The 22,881-nt window shown below is 43.5% G+C and overlaps 1 protein-coding gene across 1 annotated transcript in view; it reads left to right on the forward strand.

The window, feature by feature from the left end:
* alpl (alkaline phosphatase, biomineralization associated) overlaps nt 1-22,881 on the forward strand; it is a 55,175-nt gene that overhangs the window by 11,966 nt on the left and 20,328 nt on the right. The window contains exons 4-10 of the mRNA XM_084316569.1: nt 1,709-1,824; nt 2,956-3,130; nt 5,120-5,295; nt 5,865-6,005; nt 6,172-6,241; nt 6,385-6,519; nt 15,901-16,092. Coding sequence (XP_084172695.1) covers nt 1,709-1,824; nt 2,956-3,130; nt 5,120-5,295; nt 5,865-6,005; nt 6,172-6,241; nt 6,385-6,519; nt 15,901-16,092 — 1,005 coding nt within the window. The remainder of the gene's footprint in view (nt 1-1,708; nt 1,825-2,955; nt 3,131-5,119; nt 5,296-5,864; nt 6,006-6,171; nt 6,242-6,384; nt 6,520-15,900; nt 16,093-22,881) is intronic.

Raw genomic sequence — 22,881 nt, forward strand, 5'->3', positions numbered from 1 at the left:
ACGTTCAACAGAATAGCATCAAGCTAACGGCTGCTCCAACCGTTCGGGTGCTATCGCTTCCGCTCGCGAGACGCCGATCTACGACGCACGCGATCAGGAGCGAGCTCCCGGCGGCGCGCGAGAAGCCAAGCTACCCCGCGCCAGGCCACCGACCGGCTAACCGTAAGCTATGAACATGTAAACAATGACATAACACTCACCCAGACAGGCCGCCGTTCTGAACCCTCCTCACTTTTTAAGAGAAAAGAGAAAACAAGACGTCAACACCGCTTCACAACGGTGACATTAACACGTCCGGCGGAATCAGCACAGTACCAACTGGCCTGTATAGCTGACTTTGAACATGAATCTGCCGCTATCGCACATTACATGCACATATCCCCTCGTGAAGGAATACTCTCATTTGGATATGAAAGATGGGGTCTTAACACGGTGACAGAGAGAATCCACTCGTCCAGAACACACAGGGATCACCAGTGTCAATGGTCGCGGCCCACTAGTTAAAACTATAATGGTCGCCAGACCAAGGCCTTCTGTCGCCTAGACGGCTAAACAAAGGACCCTAGCCTGGGGCCGGTTTCCATAAACTTTGTCTAGTAGCCCCCATAGCACTAACAGACAAGTGGAGCCCGCCAGCAAACACTACTCACCCAACCTGGAACGCACCGCTCCTCACAACAGCGGCATGTCCGACAGTTCAGCTGTGGCCTGACAGGTTTCACCCCAACAAACACAGCAAGGAACTGCAGTTGAGAAGCATGCAGCGGCGTGCTCCCAATACGAAAACCGGTGGAGGGTTTGTAGAATGATCATCATCTTCTAGACACTCCAGTACGAAGACAATATCGCCGTATTTTCTCGAAAATAGTGAGAGAGAAAATAAAGATATGATGTCAACGTATCCTTGTTTCCCAAGCTGTTCCTAATCCAATTTCTTCCATCATGGTGTCAAGTGTGGGGATCTACCGAGGCACCTCTTCCTTGTGGTGAAAGCGAGAAGGAGGAGAGCAGGTGACCACACACCTGCTTATGAAGGTAAGCTGATGAGGGGTGTGGTCAGACTAATACTGGTATTAGAGGTACATTTGTGGTTTATTCAGTACGCGTGCACGTACGCGAGATAGTGCAGAAGGCGATGCCAAGCTAAGCCACTAACGATACAGAACTTGAGACGTTTTCCTTTTTTACGGAAACCTTTTTTTAAATGAAAACGAAACGAAAAAGATCAAAATGGTTTTAGTGTGGACAAGGCCTAAGGCGATAGCGAGGGACTAACTATCATTCTGTTTGTGTTACGGTACTCAGTCACTCTGTTGGGCCATTACTCTTTGTGTTTGTGTTACATGGTATAACTTCAGTGAATGCATGCCAACAGCACTGTACAACCACGTCAGTCAGAGGATAGGAAACGGCACATGTCGTTACAGCTGCTAGCTGCTAGGTTTTTGACACCCATTTGTGACGAAGCCGAGATGAAAGGGCAAACACGTCCGGTCCGTGATGCCTGTCAATCGAAGAGGGTAGATACCGTGTCAGAACTAACGTCCCGCTCTACAGTCAAAGCATCCGTCAATCGCAATGAAACAAATGGAACACACACAAAGAAAAGGTGCTAATGGATGAGATGAACAGACTCTTGTCTCTCCCCCTGAGGGAAAAACATAATCATATGTTCATAACATGGGCCTGCGCTGCTTTTGTTGTTTAGGGATGGGTGTTCCCACGGTGACGGCCGCTCGAATACTGAAGGGGCAGCTGAGCGGACACAACGGGGAGGAGACACAGCTGGAGATGGACAAGTTCCCCTTTGTGGCTCTGTCCAAGGTCTCACTCACTACTATAATCATACAAGATGCCACACTTTATTGTCCAAGGTCTCACTCGCTACATGATACAAGATGCCACACTGTATTGCAATGGCCGTAGGCAAGGTCACGCAGAGGATTCATCCTATTGGAAGTGTATTATGTTGCAGAACTGATGAAAGGCCAGCCAGACATCATTTGATTTATTAATGCCTTAGGCTCATGGACATTAAAGGGGCACTTCACCAAAAAAACAATGTGAATTTCTTTTGTTATTGAGTGTCAATTATTATGAATATGGCCACCAGTGAGGTCATCAGGGACATTGCATCCTTGTGTTGTTACAGCACTGTGAAAGGATGTAGTTGAAAAAATAGCAATACCTTGCTTTATAGGGACTGCTACCTTATCATTTCATTCAGTGTCGCCGATGATGTCACCGGTGGTGCCTAACTAATTTACTCTCAATAACTGTCAAACTAAATTAATGTGTGCAAAACTGCAAAGTGCCGTTGTAAAGTGCCCTTTTAACACATTGGGGACGGACCACTGAGAAATCCGTGTTTCGAATCCATGCGTTCTGGACAGAAGCACGGATATATCCGTGGGAAGTTGTTATTGCTTTTATTCCATTTTAATAACCTATTGATGCATTTATTTTTTCTTTAAGCCATTTTGAAGTGACGGTTTATGGACTCAATTGACAATGAGAATGGACAGATAGCAATAATATAAAGTATAGATTTAGCTGTACAAACAGCACCAGGTTTGTTTACATTCCCCGGTCCTCTTGACATTAATTAGACTCATCCCAATGGCCCCCAATGTGTTAAGTGACTTTGGACACTGTTTTGTGCAACTACAATTTGGGTTCAACACATTAAGTAACCATTTGACACAATTGAATTGAATTGAATTGAATTGAACAGCAATATACAGTATATGTGGCATTAGTGCAAAGAAAAATGTGTATCATGTATCTCAGAACAATCACAGTACAAGCATACATGAGCAATACCAACAAGCAATACCAGCGGTTTTCAAATACCACTATGCATACTATTAATGTGAATACTACCACTATGAATACTACTATACACTGTATAATAAACCTCTTTGATTGACACATGCCCCTGGCTTTTCTTTGCAGACGTACAATACTAATGCACAAGTGGCGGACAGCGCGGGCACAGCCACGGCATACCTCTGCGGGGTGAAGGCCAACGAGGGCACGGTTGGCGTGAACGCAGCTGCCGTCCGTTCCCAGTGCAACACCACTCAGGGCAACGAGGTCACCTCCATTCTCAAATGGGCCAAGGATGCAGGTAGAACGACCGTATTATTTAATTCAAGGCTGTAACACCAAGCTGAGTGAGGGCTTGACTACAGCCACAATACCTCTCTCTAATTCACAATGAGAGCTTGGACCTTCAAGGATACGTCTTCTTGGAAGCCTTTTGTTATTCTTCTTCTTGTTGTAATGGACTTAGTTCTGATTTTTGGAACCCTAGCCCTATTTCCTAGGTAAGGAACCCTAGCCCTATTTCCTACATACTGTATGTAACTCTAACCCTTTTTCATGATCATAGCCACTAACACTGACGAAGGAGCTTTTGCTTCGAAACATGTTTGTTCAAGGCTGCAATTAAAACTTTTTTGAATCTGAGAGTGCTGGTCCGGCTTCCTCCTGCTTTTTTCTATTTAATCTTCGGGATTTCAGCACCCAGTGTCAGATACAGAGAGCGCGTCTATCTTCACTTTCAAATTAAAACCTGACATTGTGTCTAACCCTTTTTCCTACGTATGGGACCCTAGCCCAATTGCCTACGTATCAATGATGTTGTCGATCAGTAAAGTCCTCCACAGTGTACACAAAGTAGATTCAATTTATCTTCAGTCAGCTTGTACAGACAGGAGCTTGACTCCATTGACTTTGCATTAAGTTGTCGCTATACAGTAGCTAGTATGAGAAACAGCATAGATTGTGCTGAGAAAGAACTCTACCGATCAACATCATCATTGTTAAGTAGGAAATAGGGCTCGGGTTCCAAAAATCACAACTATCCCTTTAAAGACACATTGCATCATGGAATGCTCTGAAAAGACTGAACGGGGATTGACAGAATGAGAGATTGTGGGAAAGAGGAGAATCACATTTCTGCTGAGGGAGGGAGGGAGGGAGGGAGGGAGGGAGGGGGAGGGAGGGAGGGAGGGATGGTGCCCAGGGTCAGAGATTTAATCATTCCTTTGAGAACATAGCAGGCGAGTGCTGACCTCCTGAACTGAACCTTGAGTCAATAGCAGTTGATAATGTACCACCAGCAGATCAGTGTATGAGACTGGCATCTGCTGCTATGACCTTTGACCCAGAAGAAATATCAGGGAAAATATGTAATTGTTAATGCTAGTAATGGTGGTGGGGTGGGGTAGGCAGAGAAGACACAACTGCTTCTCCTTTTTTAAATGAATAAAAATATAATTGTATAATTATATACTATATTATATTTGAAGATAATCACAGGCGTGCTGATATTCAGTATAACAGCATGACGTTGAGTGTGATATTGCTTTTATACAACAGTTCTACAATCACCATTTATTGGTTAACAGTAATAAGCGACAACAGATCTTGATTTGTTTGTTTATCTAATCATTTATTTAACTCCGCCAACAAATAGTTTTACAACTGCGTTCTTCATCTTGGATCGTTGCCAGGCAACCTGAACACAAAAATGTTCCTGCACAGCTTGCTACTTTGTACAGGTCTACACATTACCACTGGACACATTTGTTTTACCTTTCTTCTTGACCAAAGGCTGCCTTTCTGTCATCTTCTACAAGTTACAAAGATGTTTGAAAATAGCTGGAGAAACACATGGCTCCCTCCCTCTCAACATGAGCTGAAACTACTGTTGGGGGGGGGGGGGGGGGGGGTTGTGCGGCGGAGTAATACATAATAATGTTAAAAGTCCCAGTGCTGATATACTGAATATCAGCACTCAGGGAATGCCTCTTGTCCAATCTTGGTTGTAACTAACTGTTGTAACAAAATTGCTCAAATTAAAACCTTTTAATCGCAGCCTTGAACAACAGCCTTAATCGCTAGCCACTAACACTGACGAAGGAGCTTTTGCTTCGAAACATGTTTGTTCAAGGCTGCAATTAAAACTTTTTTGAATCTGAGAGTGCTGGTCCGGCTTCCTCCTGCTTTTTTCTATTTAATCTTTGGGATTTCAGCACCCAGTGTCAGATACAGAGAGCGCGTCTATCTTCACTTTCAAATTAAAACCTGACATTGTGTTGGTCAACTACAGGTAAATCAGTGGGAATAGTTACAACAACAAGAGTCAACCATGCCACTCCTAGCGCCGCCTACGCACACTGTGTGGACCGAGACTGGTTCTCAGACAACGAGATGCCAGCGGAGGCCGTGCAGGCCGGCTGCAAAGACATCGCCAGGCAACTCTTTGAAAATATCCCCAACATCGACGTGAGATAAAATATTCATTACCTTTTATTTTATTTGATATATTTAACTTTTTCATTACAACCTTTTATACAGTCGTGTCTATAATTGGGTACCTCAGATGCAGAACCGCATAACTCCGTTTTCAGAGGAGCGTTGTTTTCAAACTTTTATTTTCTAAAGCTGGTAAGTTAGGAGTGTTGTGTTCATTTATAGCTGAAGACGGTTGAGGTAGTACGGAAGAGTATTTTCTTGTGATGTATCACATTCACATTCAGTGACTTTACAACTGCAAGTACATGGGGCTGTCGAAAGGATTTCAAAAAGGAATCCTATGGTTTTTCAGAGCAAGGGTGCAATATGTAACCAAGCATTTAATCGACAAAAATCTGTAACAGTTGAGTCTCCCGCCTGCATTCATGCAGAAAGACCTCTTTAAATTCAAAGGCCTGCCCGAGATTTTTAAGACACAAGTTCCTTCAGGTAGTGAAAGCGTTAACCTTCTGTAGTGTGGTTGTGAAAGGGTTAACCCTTTGTAGTGTGCTAGGGTTAATCAAGACACTTTTTGACTGATGTGTTCCATGTCCTCCTAGGTGATAATGGGCGGGGGAAGGAAGTACATGTTCCCTAAAAACACGTCGGACATGGAGTATCCAGGAGCAGGGAAGAACAGCGGCACCCGGAAGGACGGGAGGAACCTGGTGCAGGAGTGGACAGACAGAATGAGAGACAAGGCCAGTCCCACTGCTTGCTATTCCCCCCTGCTCTGTCTGCCTCTCTTTTATCCCACCAATCACGTTTACATATTCAGAGGTTCAAAGTGACCACTGTGTGTTTTATCAGTCAGGCTTGTATGTGATGTTGTGTCCTTTTTACTTCTTTTTCTTCTTAACTGAACAGAAAGGCTATTATGTCTGGAACAAGAAGGAACTGTTATCTCTGAATCCTACTAACGTGGATTACTTATTGGGTGAGTTTTCTTCCTTTTTCATTTTTCCCTCTCTGGACATTTTTACGAATGTCTCATTGAAGTGTAAATTATTTCCTCTGCAACAGGGCTGTTTCTGCTACTGATAATAGCCTTTTCTCTTTGAACCATGCTGGTTATTCCAGGTCTCTTTGAACCGGGGGATCTGCCATATGACTTGGAGAAGAACAGCGAGACTGATCCCTCCCTGACAGAGATGGTTGAGGTGGCCATCAATATCCTGAAGAAGAACCCCAGCGGTTTCTACCTGCTTGTGGAGGGTGAGTCTGTGGCCTCATCATACCCCAACCTATCCCCCTGAATGCTATGCAATTTTATCAACAATATGTATTTTTTATTGATTTTTTCTGTGAATGTAAAATTTTAAGTGGTATGGATGATCTTAACATAGACACCTCTGAACATTTTCTTCAGGGGGCCCAATCACCATGAGCCCGGGTGCAGTCACACCCTCTGCACCCCTTGTAGGCCCGTCCCCTGTTTTGTCCAATAGATCCAAGGAGGACATGAACATAGAAACATGTCTAGATGCAAGGCCTGTCCTTTCTTAGTTAAAGGGGAATGTCACCCATTTTAAGAATTAACATGTTCTTCCTGTGCCCCCAGGACAGTTCAGTCAGTATTTTGTGAACATGCACCACTCTCCCCTAAAGCTATAAATCAGAGAGAGAACCCTCCAATTAGTGATGTTACCAGGATGTAAATTGAAAAATGAATGTGGCTCGGAATTTACAAGGCCATAAAATGTTTGTGTGAGCTCTTACACCCAACTGTTTTAATTCTGGTTCTGACCTTCTAGTTTAAGCTGTGTCTGTCTTTCTCTGTTTGCATCTTCCTATCAACGTCGTATGCCTTGCCTTCACACCGCCTCTAAATTTCACTTGCGTTGTGTTTGAACTACCTTTAAGAGTTGCCTACACCAAGGACAGCCCCACTGCTCGGGAGGGTTATTGAGTCAAGTGACCTTTGACCTGTCTGTTTCAATGCTTTACTATTGCTTGTGTCATACAATTGTTCAAGTCTAATCTCACTTTGTAATTTGGATGTTAACCACGGCTAGAAGGTAATTCTATACGGTTGACCTTCTGTAGTGTGGTAGTGAAAGCGTTAACCTTCTGTAGTGTGGTTATGAAAGGGTTAACCCTTTGTAATGTGGTAGTGAAAGGGTTAACCTTTTGTAGTGTGGTAGTGAAAGGGTTAAATGTCCCCTATCTTATAAATGGCCTTTTCCAGTGGTTTGCATTGTTTTCTAGCAATGTGGGGTTGTACCAACACTGACTAGATGTGAAATTTCTACCCAGTCCCATTCCTCCAGTTCAGCTGATATACAGGCATGCAGTGGTGGTCAAACGCGGTTAAACGCTGTTTAGGCTACATCACTGAGGGAGATTGTTTTGATTCAGTTTTCTTTATACCCCGGCCGGCACTTATCACCTAGACTTTGCATAATAATAGGATACTGCGACAACCAACATACAAGCCCTATAGGTGGGGGGCTGCTTGATCTCCCGACTGGAAGGATGAGACAAGTTGTGCTTCAGTCTGAAGGAAACTGTCCTTCAGTAAACTAACTCTAAGTTACATTGTTAATTTAGTTTGTATTTACTTTTCTAGGTTAAGTTAATTCAATTAAAGAAATTGTAACTACAATTACATTTAAAACATTGTTATGCATAATAATCATCTGTTCTGTGCGCAACCGAGGGAACATGTATGCGCGTGCGCGGGAGCGTGCGTGCACGTGGCGTTTGGCCTACTGTCATATTACGACTGCACCACTGCTGATATAAGAACCTCGCCCACTAAACCAAGCCATTCTGAATTTACGTCAATCTGTGACGTGTAAGAATTCTGATCTGCCACCGCCCGCCCACAATCAACTGTGATTGGAGGGGTTAGCGTAACGTTGAGTAAGTATGTATGAGCAAAACCAAGCAAGTGGAAATAATGCGGAAGCGGTTTCCCTGTCAGTCAGCACTTCCTCAAAAGTGTTTGACAGTGTTCCTAGAGAGAGAGAGAGAAAGAGAGAGAGAGGGAGAGAGAGAGAGAGAGAGAGAGGGAGAGACAGATAGAGAGAGGGAGAAAGAGGCTCATACACGTGCAGTGTGAGTCTCGGAGCGCACTGCATTGAGAGAAAGGGGGCTTACAGTATGTCTCTCTCTCTCTGTCAAGAGAGCACTCGCATATCACTGTCAACCTGCTGCAAAATATCATTGCGCACGCTCCCACGCACACGCCCGTATTCCGATCCGTGCAATAATATTCACGGGGGTATATCTCGTCATGCGAAACAAGTTACCAATGCATTGTCCCGTGGGATTTTGCCCCCCCACGGCGAAATTAATTAGTCCCACAGAACCATGCGTCAGCACACACACACACACACACACACACACACACACACACACACACACACACACACACACACACACACACACACATGAAAATACACAGAGACACGCACACACAAATTGGCCAGGCTGCTGACTCGCGCCTCACGTGTATGAGAGCCTCTTCTCTCTCCCTCTCTCTATCTGTCTCTCCCTCTCTCTCTCTCTCTCGCTCTCTCTATCTCTATCTCTCTCTCTCTCTCTCTCTCTCTCTCTCTCTCTCTCTCTCTCTCTCTCTCTCTCTCTCTCTCTTTCCACCAAAGGTATCTGCCAGTGCAGGTGGGTGACTGTCACTCAAAGCGCATTGCGAGTATGGGCGGAGCCCAGCCAAAAACAGCTTGGACTTTGCAAGAGGAGAAAGTGGTCCACCAAAGTACTTGATTCAGGCCCTGTTTAGACGGAAACGCTAGCAGGTGAATCCGCAAAAATATTTTTCCAGATGTGCCTTTCGTTTATACGGAAACAGTGTTTTTACGGGGTGAAACCGCAAAAAAGTGAGACTACCTTCCAGGGTGGAATTCCTAGAAACGATAAACCTTTGCGCTATCATCTAAACTGTCAAACCGCATAAAACGATGACGAAAGGGTTGTCAAGGCTCTCGTCGCGCATACTGCTTACATCACAGGCATGCGCCAGTAGCCTAGAAGCGTAAACAAAGCATGTCTGATTCTATCCATGGCGATCACCTGAAGGCTACATTGGCAGTACTTTTAAATACACAAGAATCTGTCCCGCGGCGTGACTGGACCCACTGTCTGTGAGTGACTCTGCTTTGGTCCAATCACATTCCCCACCCACAGTCTGCGAATCAGAGGCAGAGTAGGGCGGGTCTTCACAGCACGTCATGTCACATATGCACCAATCGTGTGACAGCGGGGCTCAGTCGTCTCGAGTCGTTACAGCCTCGTCTGCACGGAGAATTCCATCCCAAAACGCTAGTCTAAACGCAAAATTAAAAGTGAGACCGCAAGACGACTTTTGCTATTTCTGTTCAGACTCTCTCCGTCTAAACGTAGCCTAAAAATACAAAACAATGAATTGTATTGAAAAAAAAAACGTACAGATGTGTTCCATAGACTCACAGGAATTGTGTAAAATTGCCCAAAAAGTTAAAAATATGGGACCTTTAACCCTTTGTAGTGTGGTAGTGAAAGCGTTAACCTTCTGTAGTGTGGTAGTGAAAGTGTTAACCCTTTGTAGTGTAATAGTGGAATGGTTAAACCAGTTTGCTAATGTGGGTGATCCTAGCAATTTTTTTGTAATGGCTTTTTTGCTGGTGACCAGCATACTTTTATATATATATGTTTTAGAAAAATCAATGAACCGTGGTGGCATCTTACCTAAAGTACATGACCTGGAAGCAAAAGTGAGCAAAACTTTTTCCACGCTCTCTCTGACTGCCTCCCAATATTTGTGAATCCCAGAACATTTCCAAAAAACACCTTTTGGTCTTTCATTTCCACACTCTCCAACACGCTATCTGCCTCTCTTTGGATAGTGGCTGAAATCCCCTTTGTAAGATTCTGATCAAACTGGCCAGTATCACGTCTTCGTCTGTTTGGCTCTCCATCCAATTCCTCTGCGTTGTGTACTTTTAATGGTCCTGACGTCTCCGATACTGGTAGATAAGATCCTTATCTCCCCCCGTTAGTGCAATCCATAAACCATAATAATTCTCCACTCCGTAAGAATTCGACACTTCGACACCGTGAAATACCTTATGAGGAGAAGCGTTGTTTTATTGCTATAAACAGAACCTCATAATCAGACGTTATCAGATGTTATCAAATTGTATCGTCCTTGAAGAGTCTATTCTAATGATCTCTCGGTGTGTTCAGATTGTCCTTTTGTTATTCAGTCCAATAGTGGTCAGGCCTAGTCGTTAGCCTGAACCCTCCTCGTGTTAGCCGAAGCTAATGATGCCGTGGCATTCTTCCTTCCCCCCCCCCTCTCTCGTGATAAGAGGAGAGAGAGTCCTCTGTGTGATCTCAGTCCTACTCGCTCTCGGTCAGATTCTAGTCTGCGTCAGATTCTAGTCTGCCTTACACCCGGAAACACCGTTCGATTTATAGATGTTCGTCGTCGCAACGACGGCCCCGCCTTCTGGTTGTCATGCGACGTGTTGTCATGACAACTGCTTTTTTTTTTTTTTTTAAACTTTGACCAGTCAGCTGGTTCTTTTTAGCGTTTATAGCTTTTTCATCGCATTCATACTTGGTCAAGTTCGACCGACAGAAGCAGGCTGAAAGGGTTCAGATGGGGGGGAAGACACTCTGGGAAAGGCACGGCTGCCGTCCGGGATTCGAACGCGCTCAGCCCCAGATCCGTGACGAGCACGGTTGTCCACGGCGCTGAAATAGCACTCGCGGTACGTGGTGAGCTACTGGAGCTCCCCTATGACAACTGCTTTAACCTTTACACCATTAAACTTTCATTAAGATGAACCTCTCTCCCTCCTGGGCCTACAGTACACTCTTATCAGTTTGTTCCTGCGAGGAATGCAAAACATTGGGCTGACTGCTAAACATTCTGCTGGCTACTGGACCACTGTTATATCACTCTCTTCATAGGCAAACCATGCACATTTCGTTACCACCGTTTTAGCTGTCATCTCTCCCCAATCTATACATCACATACATTGAAAAAGCACCGTTTTCTCTCATTCCCCCCTTTGATTCTCAATCAACTTTCAGAATCAACAGACTACTTGGTTTTTCAATTAATTATACCCAAAAATAGACTCATAACAATTAGGGCCCCGCCGTCTGCTGTTTTTCCTCGTTTTCCATTACCCGCATCACACCCAAACCAGAAAGGATAAACAACGGTCATGGAGGAGAGAGAGAGAGAGACAGAGAAAAACACAGATTGCAACTTTTCAAACGACACACCTAAACCCTTCGGCCCCCCTATTCGGTAGCCCACGTCCAAATCAGAGCGCTCCCTTCCCTCTTACAGTACACCTCCCATCTTGGGCCGGTCCCGTCTTCTAGGGCAAGGGCCCCTTTCAGTGACGGCTCCTTTCCTGAGCTGGTCCCCCCTCCAGGGCGCGGTCCCCTAGGCAAAAATGTCTCCCCTGGTCTGCTCCTGCTCAGTGTCTCTGGCTGTCCTCTCCACATCTGCTCCTCCACCGCCGCCGTCTCCTCCCTCTCGTCGTGGATCATCTGTGTACCAGGCTGCCGTGCCTGGCCCCTGCGGCTTCCTCTTCCTCCAGTCTGTCTCCTGGCCATCTCCATCGCTGTCGGTGTCATTCCCCCCTTGAAAGCAGAAACACAACACCGGCAGTCGTCTGTCCATTCGACTTCCCTTGTTTTGCTATTAGTCCCCCACCTTCTCAACACCCATATCTAATCCTACAGGGCTGTTCCCTGTTTTGTTGTCTTCCGGCGTGACACCAGCAGCTAAACGATACCCACTCGGCGCTCTACGTTTGTCCCATGGGTGACCCCCAGCGCGCGCCAGTTCTTTCTGGTGACGTGTCCCCTCAAGACTCTGCCTATTTATTAGGTGTGAGAAGGCCCCACTGGAATTCAAACTCCCTCTTTAATTCCATAATTAACCCATTCAAATAACTGCACCATCTTTCTGTGCAATTCTTATTTAATCCATTGTATAATTAAACTATATATCTAATATTATTATTATAATAATAATCCACTCTCTGTGCTCATTAGATTGACTATTGAATCACTCCCCCACTCCGCCACTAGATGGTCGTACAGGCCTATATCTAAATATTCCCCTATGGGTAATGAAAACTCCCCAGCACTACCCCCCCTCCGCCACTAGGTGGCGACCTACTCCTCCTCGATGGTGTTTTAGTTGATGTGTCACTTCCTGGTTCTTTATCTGTTGTTATCTCGTGGCTCACGGCCATCTTGTATCATCCCCCTCGTGGCCCCTTTTGCGGCCATCTTGTCTCGCTCATAATGGCTACTCTCTCACAAACGAACGAACGCTGCCCTTCCTTCCAAGGCCTAAAAACACTGCTGTTTTCCTCCATATCAGGGGACGCTTCTCCCGGACTAAACTCTTGCTTATCGGACATAATACACAGTTTAAGGTAAACACCCGATCGACTTTCCTCCCGCTACGACAAATTCCGGCCGTCTCGAGACCACAGCGACCAGTTTAAGGTGGGCCGTCTCAGGCGACAGTCTTGTCATAACAATCCCGCCATAACAGATTTCAGTCTGGTTCAGCATTCCCCCCCCCCCCCTTTCTCCTCCTGCATTTACACTCCAAACACCAGAAACCGTGCAGCCTGCCCCGTTTGTTTTTCATTCTATCCTGTTGATAACACCCTCGATTTCCAAAACACCATGGCTCTCTGTTCATATTATTACAGCTGGCTTCTCTGTCGCTCCTTATTTACGGATGCACTATCTGTTCGTTTTTATTTGGCTTAAAAGATCAAAACAACCGTGTGCACAGTGAACTCACATTTTTGATCGGAGCGCTGTTTCCCCTACAGCGCTGGTTCGCCTCCTGACCGCTCGACTCGCCGCTCTCTCCCAGGGCTGGCCGGCCTTGCTTCGATCATGATTCTCCCACACATTGATGACTGTTGTCCACTGTCGCCCCATTATTGAAAAAGTCTTTATCCGTTGTTCTTATCTCTTGCAAATCCGGCTGTCATCAACAACCAACTGTTCCCGTTGTTTTAATCTCTTGCAAATCCGGGTCACGGCACCAACTGTAAGATTCTGATCAAACTGGCCAGTATCACGTCTTCGTCTGTTTGGCTCTCCATCCAATTCCTCTGCGTTGTGTACTTTTAATGGTCCTGACGTCTCCGATACTGGTAGATAAGATCCTTATCTCCCCCCGTTAGTGCAATCCATAAACCATAATAATTCTCCACTCCGTAAGAATTCGACACTTCGACACCGTGAAATACCTTATGAGGAGAAGCGTTGTTTTATTGCTATAAACAGAACCTCATAATCAGATGTTATCAGATGTTATCAAATTGTATCGTCCTTGAAGAGTCTATTCTAATGATCTCTCGGTGTGTTCAGATTGTCCTTTTGTTATTCAGTCCAATAGTGGTCAGGCCTAGTCGTTAGCCTGAACCCTCCTCGTGTTAGCCGAAGCTAATGATGCCGTGGCATTCTTCCTTCCCCCCCCTCTCTCATGATAAGAGGAGAGAGAGTCCTCTGTGTGATCTCAGTCCTACTTGCTCTCGGTCAGATTCTAGTCTGCGTCAGATTCTAGTCTGCCTTACACCCGGAAACACCGTTCGATTTATAGATGTTCGTCGTCGCAACGACGGCCCCGCCTTCTGGTTGTCATGCGACGTGTTGTCATGACAACTGCTTTAACCTTTACACCATTAAACTTTCATTAAGATGAACCTCTCTCCCTCCTGGTCCTACAGTACACTCTTATCAGTTTGTTCCTGCGAGGAATGCAAAACATTGGGCTGACTGCTAAACATTCTGCTGGCTACTGGACCACTGTTATATCACTCTCTTCATAGGCAAACCATGCACATTTCGTTACCACCGTTTTAGCTGTCATCTCTCCCCAATCTATACATCACATACATTGAAAAAGCACAGTTTTCTCTCACCTTCCTTGTGTGAGTGTTAAGTTGATACAACTCCCAAGGTCTTTATGTTGGAACATCCTGTTTATTTTGGTTCGTGGAAATTGGAGGAATGTATGGAATACTGTAATCACAAGCAGATTGTTTTTCTTTTGAGACTGTTGCCCTCTCTCTTGAGAATGTTTCATTCCTCTTCTAGATCTACAATATAATTTTCTATGTGGAAGAAAACCTGTTGACTCTTGGGATTCTTTCTAGCTTCAGGTGTAGACTCGGTTTATCTCAAGCAATGGCAGGGAGCAGAGATGGAAAAGTCTACTGACTAGTGAAAATGACTAGTATTTATAGCGCACTGTTGTTTTTACATAAGCCTTAGAACATTGCATTGGATCATACATTTTGTTGATGGTCAGCATCGTGCAGTAATGTAAGTGTTTTTCGTACATTGTGTTATTTGTTGCTGATGTGCACCGTTGCCAGTTGCTAAGGTCTGTTGTCCAGTAGAGAGGGCAGGCTGAATGTGGATGCTATAAGGTGTGTGTGTGCGTGTGTGTGTGTGTGTGTGTGTGTGTGTGTGTGTGTGTGTGTGTGTGTGTGCGTGTGTGTGTGTGTGTGTGTGTGTGTGTGTGTGTGTGTGTGTGTGTGTGTGTGTGTGTGTGTGTGTGTGTGTGTTCATACCGGACTGTGAGTAAGATAGTGATATTAAGTTCTTAATTTGATTATACCCCAGCACCACGAGACACAAGTGTTCATTGCATATCCGTATGCCGTGACAAATAAAACTCTTGACTTGACTTGACTTGACTTGACTTGACTATGCATTCATGATGAAGCAGTTATACGCCTGCAGCATTCAGACTGAGTGAATGTTGAGTGTTAAAGATGCTTTAAGTGGCATTTCTTTGTTAAAATAATAAAAATATATATATTTTTAAATGTTGTTAAAATGTTAAATAACTCTGACAGCCATCACTGTAAACAGAAAAGATTTCTTGGCATTCCTTGGGATCCCTTTTTGTCAGACCATTTTTGCAGTGTGGAGTGGCTGCACAATTCTTGCTAAAATGTGAATCACGATTTTTCTCTCTAAGAATTGAGATCACGATTCTCTCAAACGATTCTTATTTTCGTCATCATTTAAAAAAAGTTAAGTAAAAAGTAAAAAAAATTAAAATAATAAACTTACATTTTTTTTTAAATAATTTTTTAATCGTCATCATTTTGAAATTAGATTGCATAGGTCTATGAATCAAGATCACGATTATTTTTCGATGAATCGTGCAGCCTTCGTGTGGAGTTCTCTCTACTGATTGGATCAAGTGGGAACAGGATACCAGAAAATATATCCTCTGTTTACTGCAGTGCAGAGCGGAGGGACTGGGAGACACATGTTACTGACCAGACACTTTACATCAGTGATGTAGAGCTATTATTTTAACATGTACAGTAGACCACTTATTATACAAAAGAATACCACTTACAGCACCTTTAAGTTGTCACTGCAGAAAGTCGTGTGTTGTTGACATAAATAATCACAGGTAATGCCAATGGAGGTAACAGTAAACACCTGTATGACATGTCAGTGTAAAGTTTGCATAGTGCAACTGTGGCTGCTTGGCTGGGGTCGCTGACGACAGATTTTCTCATGTGTATGCGAGAGAGGGGGGGGGCTAACCTGACCTGACTGTCCCCCTGGCAGGAGGGCGCATTGACCACGGGCACCACGAGGGCAAGGCTAAGCTGGCCCTTCACGAGGCAGTGGAGATGGACCGTGCCATCGGACGCGCCGGCCTCATGACCAGCACCCATGACACCCTGACCGTGGTGACCGCTGACCACTCCCACATGTTCAACTTTGGAGGCTACACAACCAGAGGAAACACAATTTTTGGTACGTAGTCTTAACACTTCTTTGATGATGTATTTGAATGTATTATATGAACTTGTATTCATAGAACAGCCATTCTCCCCCAGAAGTTTGATTTTATTTGGTCATTTGGTTGGTATACCTTAACCCTTTATTCGCCAATGACGTGTTACCACGTCATTCTCTGCCATGCGTAATCTGCCAATGACGCCGTAAGGCGTCTTTGAGATCAATATTTCAAAAATCTGTCATGTCAATCATATTTTACCCACGGAGACTTGAGACTTGCTGTTGATCTCCTCTCAACTCTCCAACGGTTCAAGACCGCCATCTGGTGGCCGATCGGCGAATCGCCCAAACCGGAAGTGACGCAGCAGGAAGTGGTGCTCAACCATATTTCGTCCAGCCACTCGCTATTGCTCCCGGGACTCGAGCTTGATACACTGGATAGTGATCCGTTGCCAATAACTCGACAAACAACATGATTTGGACATATATACTATTATACAACCTGGAAATGGATCGCATATATCAACATCCCATAATCGCGAACTTTCTGCTCCGCGCTGACCACCCAACGGTCAGAGGAAGCTGCGGTACGTTTCAGCGTGTTTGAATATTATGATCCATATAAACTGCTGTGATCTATGTATCGCCCATACTACATGAATGATTTAACGTCGGCCACGGACTTATAACCCCCCCCCCCCCCCTCCGGTCACCAGCAGATGATGAGGCATGACGTTTAGGACCTTGTACAATTGAAATTTTTTATCTGACGTCAATCGGTATCAAACTACATTTGATGATGTAATGTATTTATAGCTATAACTCGCGTTCTGCAGAATGCTGCAGAAAACGATAAAAACATATTTATACTTTAGACCGTATTTTAGTATGAATATGTGAATGAAAAAGTAGAACGTTGCTACATCCTAAACGATATATACTTGACGTTGAATGGGCCATAGTAATGTCAATTTAACAATACAATTTAAAAAGTTATAGCCCTGCAAAGAAGGGGAACATCTCCATAGACTTACAGTACTGGCAGACAGTGGATTAAGATCAGAATAATCCCTGAGAGATAAAGGGTTAAAATGGCTGCCGTCAACTGTTTAATAATGTTGTCATAGAAATCCATATTGGTTTGGTAAATTAATTTCTTTGGGCTAAACAGCCTCAAAACATAGTCCATATGCCGAGATTAATGCAAAGATATTGACATCTGTGCTATCAAAAGGAAAACATGTTCAGGTGCACAAAAGTGAATTAAAAAGCACAGGTTTCAGTCCTTAGACATGATAGCTAATTTGTGTCAGTAATGGACAAGATATGCATAGTATTCTCATGACATTTTTTTTGCCATACAATATGGTGTAATGCCACAACAAAAAAACAAAAACAAAAAAAACAATCACCTGCTGTTTGCTGACAAAGATGTCTGTGATGGAATACTATAAATAGATGAGAGGAAAAAATCTGCTTCTGAATTGTCCCTGCAACATCCACATTTGAATGCATACCAAAAGCACACACATTTGAAGTAGAGTGGATGGTTTCTACACAATCCTTCCAATCCCACAATTATTAAATATTTTTTCTTATTTTTCCAAAACCTTTCCACCCCCAAAGAAAAAAACTAAAACTGAAAAAAACAGCATACAACCACAGAATCGTAATTTGTGTGAAAAACTGAATATCCTCCAGATTGCATGGCTAGCAAGTGGAAAGAGCTGTGACAGATTTTGTTTGTATTACAGTCTGAACGGCCACTTCCACCTGGGTGTGCAAGTATGTTGTATATAGTATGTCGTACATACTGCACATGTACTGAACAGTAAGCTCCAACAGTATGTAGCATGATGTATACTTTATGTATGTAGTACATGTAGTACAATGAATTTGGAAGCAGGTGACAGAGATCACATACAAGGTGCAAAAATTACTTCAAACACGCACATAAGCATGCCACACCAGTAATAAGGACAATAATGTGTCACATCAAACACTATAGAAGAATATTGTGAGCATGCGTATTGAGTGTCGTATTGAGCAGGCTGCGATTTTTACTTAATGATTAAGTTGATTTGTAAAGAAGTAATTAAACCTAGCCACATGGACCAAACGTAAACAAACCGCTATATAGCCATTAGCCACCATCGCTCTCTGTTCATGGCACACATTCTGTTCCTGGCACTCAATACATAAAACAACAGTTACCATGCGCAAATTGAGGTCATGATGTCAGCATTTTCCACAAGCTCTGTTTATTTCCACCCTGGAAGGTGGTTTCCAAAAGGTCAGTTTTCATTAACCTAAATGTGACTGTTTTTCACCATGTTTGTGTGGACAGGAGGCCAAAACTTGCTTTAAAAAATATCCGTATACGTGTGGATGTGGTCTTGGTCAGGTAGTATCATAGCAGAAGTCTACATATTTCATAATGTCATATATACACAATTTACATAATCATAAACAGCTGGTAGACAAACGATTTAGAATATTTCAACATAGGTTCAAACATACTGTACCACAAAAAAGCATCACTTGTAAAAATAAATGATAAATGGTGACATTGATATTCCCTAGAGATCATGTCGGTACATACAGATTGTCAGCAGGAATACTCAGTGTAAACAAGGCATATTTACTGCTCTGTTTAGACGGGTTGTTCAGTACCATTCACATGGTAGAAGTCTTGTTTCAAGATCTGTGGCTGAATGTTTTACAGTCGATGACATGCAGATGTTGAAGAAAAGCAGATGGATATTCCTGCTCACAGACATAGGCCTGAGTGAAACACTAACATTCAATCTCATTGCATTTTTTAGAGAAGGTATGTTGATGTAATATTACCCCCTGGATATCAACAAAATCAATCTTACTTCCTCTGAAATATCGCATAATACCAGTGTTGCAGTGGTGGTAGGACGGGGTAAGACGGCGTCCTAGTAGTTCACTGAGGCAGAAGTACGCGCAATCGGATGTGCACGCGCGCACACAAAAATGCATTCACAATTGTCACTGGACTCGTCGCGCCGTGCGCCAAGTACCCGGCCGGCACTTATCACCTAGACTTTGCATAATAATAGGATAGCATAACAAAGAAGAGAAGAGCCAAACCAAAATACAAGCCCTGTACCAATTGGTGGGGGTTTGCTTGATCTGTCGTCCCGACTGGAAGGATGAGACATTAAGTTGTGCTTCAGAAGGAAACTGTCCTTCTGTAAACTAAGTTACATTGTTAATTTAGTTTGTATTTACTTTTCTAGTTTAAGTTAATTCAATTAAAGAAATTGTAACTACAATTACATTTAAAACATTGTTATGCATAATAATCATCTGTTCTGTGCGCAAGCGAGGGAACATATATGCGCGTGCACGCGCGTGCGCGTGCATGCGCGTGGTGTCTGGGCAGTTCCCATATTACGACTGCACCACTGCATAATACACACCGGTTACACTGATTGGCCCATCAGTCACATCTAGCTGCTCTGATAGGCCCATCAGTCACATCTAATCCAGGTCCTCAGCACCGGCATCATAGTCTTATCAAGCATCTATAGGGAGGTGTAGTGGTTACGTCATTGTTGTTTCCGGCCGGTCCACCTAGCTTGAAATTGCAATGTATTTCCAATGGACACATTTCTAAATCGTCTCGTTTAAAACAAATAAAGCATGAACATTGGCATGGTGTACCTTTCTGTGTGTATTCATCCACAATCTATAGCTCAACATGAAACAATTCGCAATTAATTGTGAAATAATTTACGTATGATTTTATTTCAACCAAAAATGCTTAAACAATAATGTTAGTGTTAGAAGGGAACACATTTTGTGCAAAAATGGAAAGCTTGCCAATGTGCATGATGCAGAATTATTACAATAGCCGATAATACATTTTCCCAATGATAAATCCCTATATGGGTGGACTGCGCAGGAAACTAAAAGCCACGCCCCCTTAGCCTACTGAGAGTTGGCTGTGCTCAGAGAGGGTGACCTAAAACATTTATATCAAAACAAATGATACATCTGAAGCTGAAAAAATATATACTTATGATGTTAACAGTCCACAATAAGCAATTTATGACTGAATTAAAACATCATTGCACTGTATCTGTAAGTATTCCTTGTGACAGTACTCACCAGGAATATTCTCTCTGAAATGTGCTGTGCCTGAGTGCGTCTTCTGTTTCCTCAGCACAGGTGTCTTAACACAATCTGCGCCAGAAACAAGTTAACTCGTTATTGCCCGCCATGCGTTCAGCGTTTTTGGGATCGTTATTTCTTTTATTCGCTATATCTATTCATAATTCATAGCTGCAGCCTCTGGTTTACCCTTCAGACCCTGTCTGAGCTGGCAGACAGTCAACACCGCCCTCTACTGCCATGTGGAGCTATTGCATCTCATTGGAAATGAGCTGGTGTGTTTTAGGAGCCGATCTGAGCCGGGCGGGCAGGGTTTAAATACTCAGGCGAGCCAGTTCTATACAACGATGGCATCGAACAGTAACCCCGCCCGCCCGCCCATATGTAACGGTCGCTAGTGTGGTACGGACCTCCACGAGCAGTATTTGGAATGGCAATCAGATAATTGGATTATTTCTTTTGCATTACATCAGATACAAGGTAAGAACACTATATATAAATTTGATTGTTGATCTGATATTTATTTCTACCGCGATCACAGCTATCTGTGTGGACCGTGTTGTGTTTATTACCGTTGACTGCGGTGGGGGGGCGAGCGCCCCGCTACGATTGTCATTTCATATATGCACAACGAGATATAATAATGATAATCTAGCGTTGATTTCAGGATGATTAGATAATCAGCCGAAAAATTACAACGTGATGACTGGATTACAGTAAAATGCCTTTTTCTCGTCTTTTTCCTGGAATTACTCAAAAGCACCCAAACCACGGCACGCTCCAGTAGCACACCACATAGCGCGCTGAGTCGCGAAGCGGTCGTCCCGGGTTAGTTTCCCCACCATTTGCCGCATGTCTTCCCTACCTCTCCTCCCGTTCTCCCTCTCTCCCTCTATCGGTCCTGCGTGGCCAGAAAAAGCTGAAAATGCTATATATATATATAAAAAAACGCCCAAACCATACTCTATTCAAAACGGCATAAATGGAAATGTACGGATGAAAAAACAATCAGTTTCAGGCATGTTGACTGGAAGCAACTCACTGACAGTCGACGGCGTTATTAGACCCATAGATATAATATAAGATATATTTTAAGCACTCGCAAATGTCTAAAACTATCCATTGAATAAAGACCTGGCGATGAAGGGGGATTGTTGACAGAGTCACCTGGGGAGCAACAATAACTGGTCATGACAACGAGGTCCTCTTTAGCCTTAACACATTGACCGCCATAAACGGCGTACGACGTGTTTGATGTCCATGCTAATTCTGCCAAACCACGCTGTACGACGTTATTAAGATCATATTTCATATTTTCGCCATGGCATTCATAATTCCGCCACCCAGCCTCTGCTGATACAGTGGGAGCCTGCACAACAGTGCAACGCTTCAATACCGCCGCCTGGTGGATGATTGGGTGAGTTACAACCGGAAATGGATCTGGTGATCTCGGTGCATCTGGGAAATCCGTCCGGCAGTCACATATCGTTGCGGGACTCTAGACACACATCCGTGTATATGGATCGCTGCCATAACTCAATAATCGATATGATTTGGGCGTTTATTGCGCCATACAAACCGGAAATGGATCTAGTCGATCGACGTCAAATAAGTGGGATCTTTTTCCTCCAGTCTCATCGGCAAACGGTAAGAGGACAGTAACGTTACTTTCAGCTTGATTGTTTATTCTTTTCAATGCAAACCGCTCTGATCAATATATCACCCATACTACATAAAGCATTTACTGACGATCACGGAATTATAAACAACCCCCCCCCCCCCTTTCATCCGCGCATGATGAATCATAATCTATTATGCGTTTATGCCTATAACTCACGTTCTATGAATTACTGCAGAAAACGATAAAAACATACTTATATTCTAGAAGCTATTTTTGGAAGAATCTATGAATGAAAAAGTATAACGTTTCTACATCCTGAACGATAGATAATCGATGTTGAATGGGCCATAGTAATGTCAATTTAGCAATACAATTTAAAAAGTTATAGCCCTGCAAAGAAGGTGAACATCTCCATAGGCTTAGACTGGTGGCAGTGATCATACATTGATGGATAGAAGCGTGGCAGTCAATGTGTTAACTGGCGTGGTTTATTTCCTTATGCACATTTGCACCACGAGACCTACTCTCCTTGAGAGTTAGAGTGAAAGAGATAGAGGGGGAGGGAACATTCCCTCTTATACCCGCTACCTGACGTCAGCTGCATGTCCGTGCTCAGTACACTAGGCCAGTGGTTCCCAAAGTCGGGGTCGCGACCCAAAGGTGGGCCGCGAGCAGCCACGGATGGGCCGCGAGATGATTAAAAAAAAAACATAAAAAAAAAAAAAAAAAAAAAAATTATTTAAAAGATTTTTGTCAGGCCACTGAACTTAGAAGCAGGCCAGGACAGTGTTTCTAGTTGTATTCTAAAATTCTATTCTATTGTATTCTAAAATGTGACTATATGGTTTTATATTAACTTAATAAATAAACAAAAACGAAAAATCTACTTATTTCAACTAACATTTCAAACTAAATAACAGATTATGCACATAAAACGCTGAAAACAACCGAAGCAACAATAGTATTTTAATGAGGCTATTATTATTATCATTATTATTTTGCAACAAGTTAGCCCTCTCATAAATAGCACATATAAATGA

The sequence above is a fragment of the Notolepis coatsorum genome (assembly GCF_963971535.1).
Source record: "Notolepis coatsorum genome assembly, chromosome: 6".
In the NCBI taxonomy this organism is placed as follows: Eukaryota; Metazoa; Chordata; class Actinopteri; order Aulopiformes; family Paralepididae; genus Notolepis; species Notolepis coatsorum.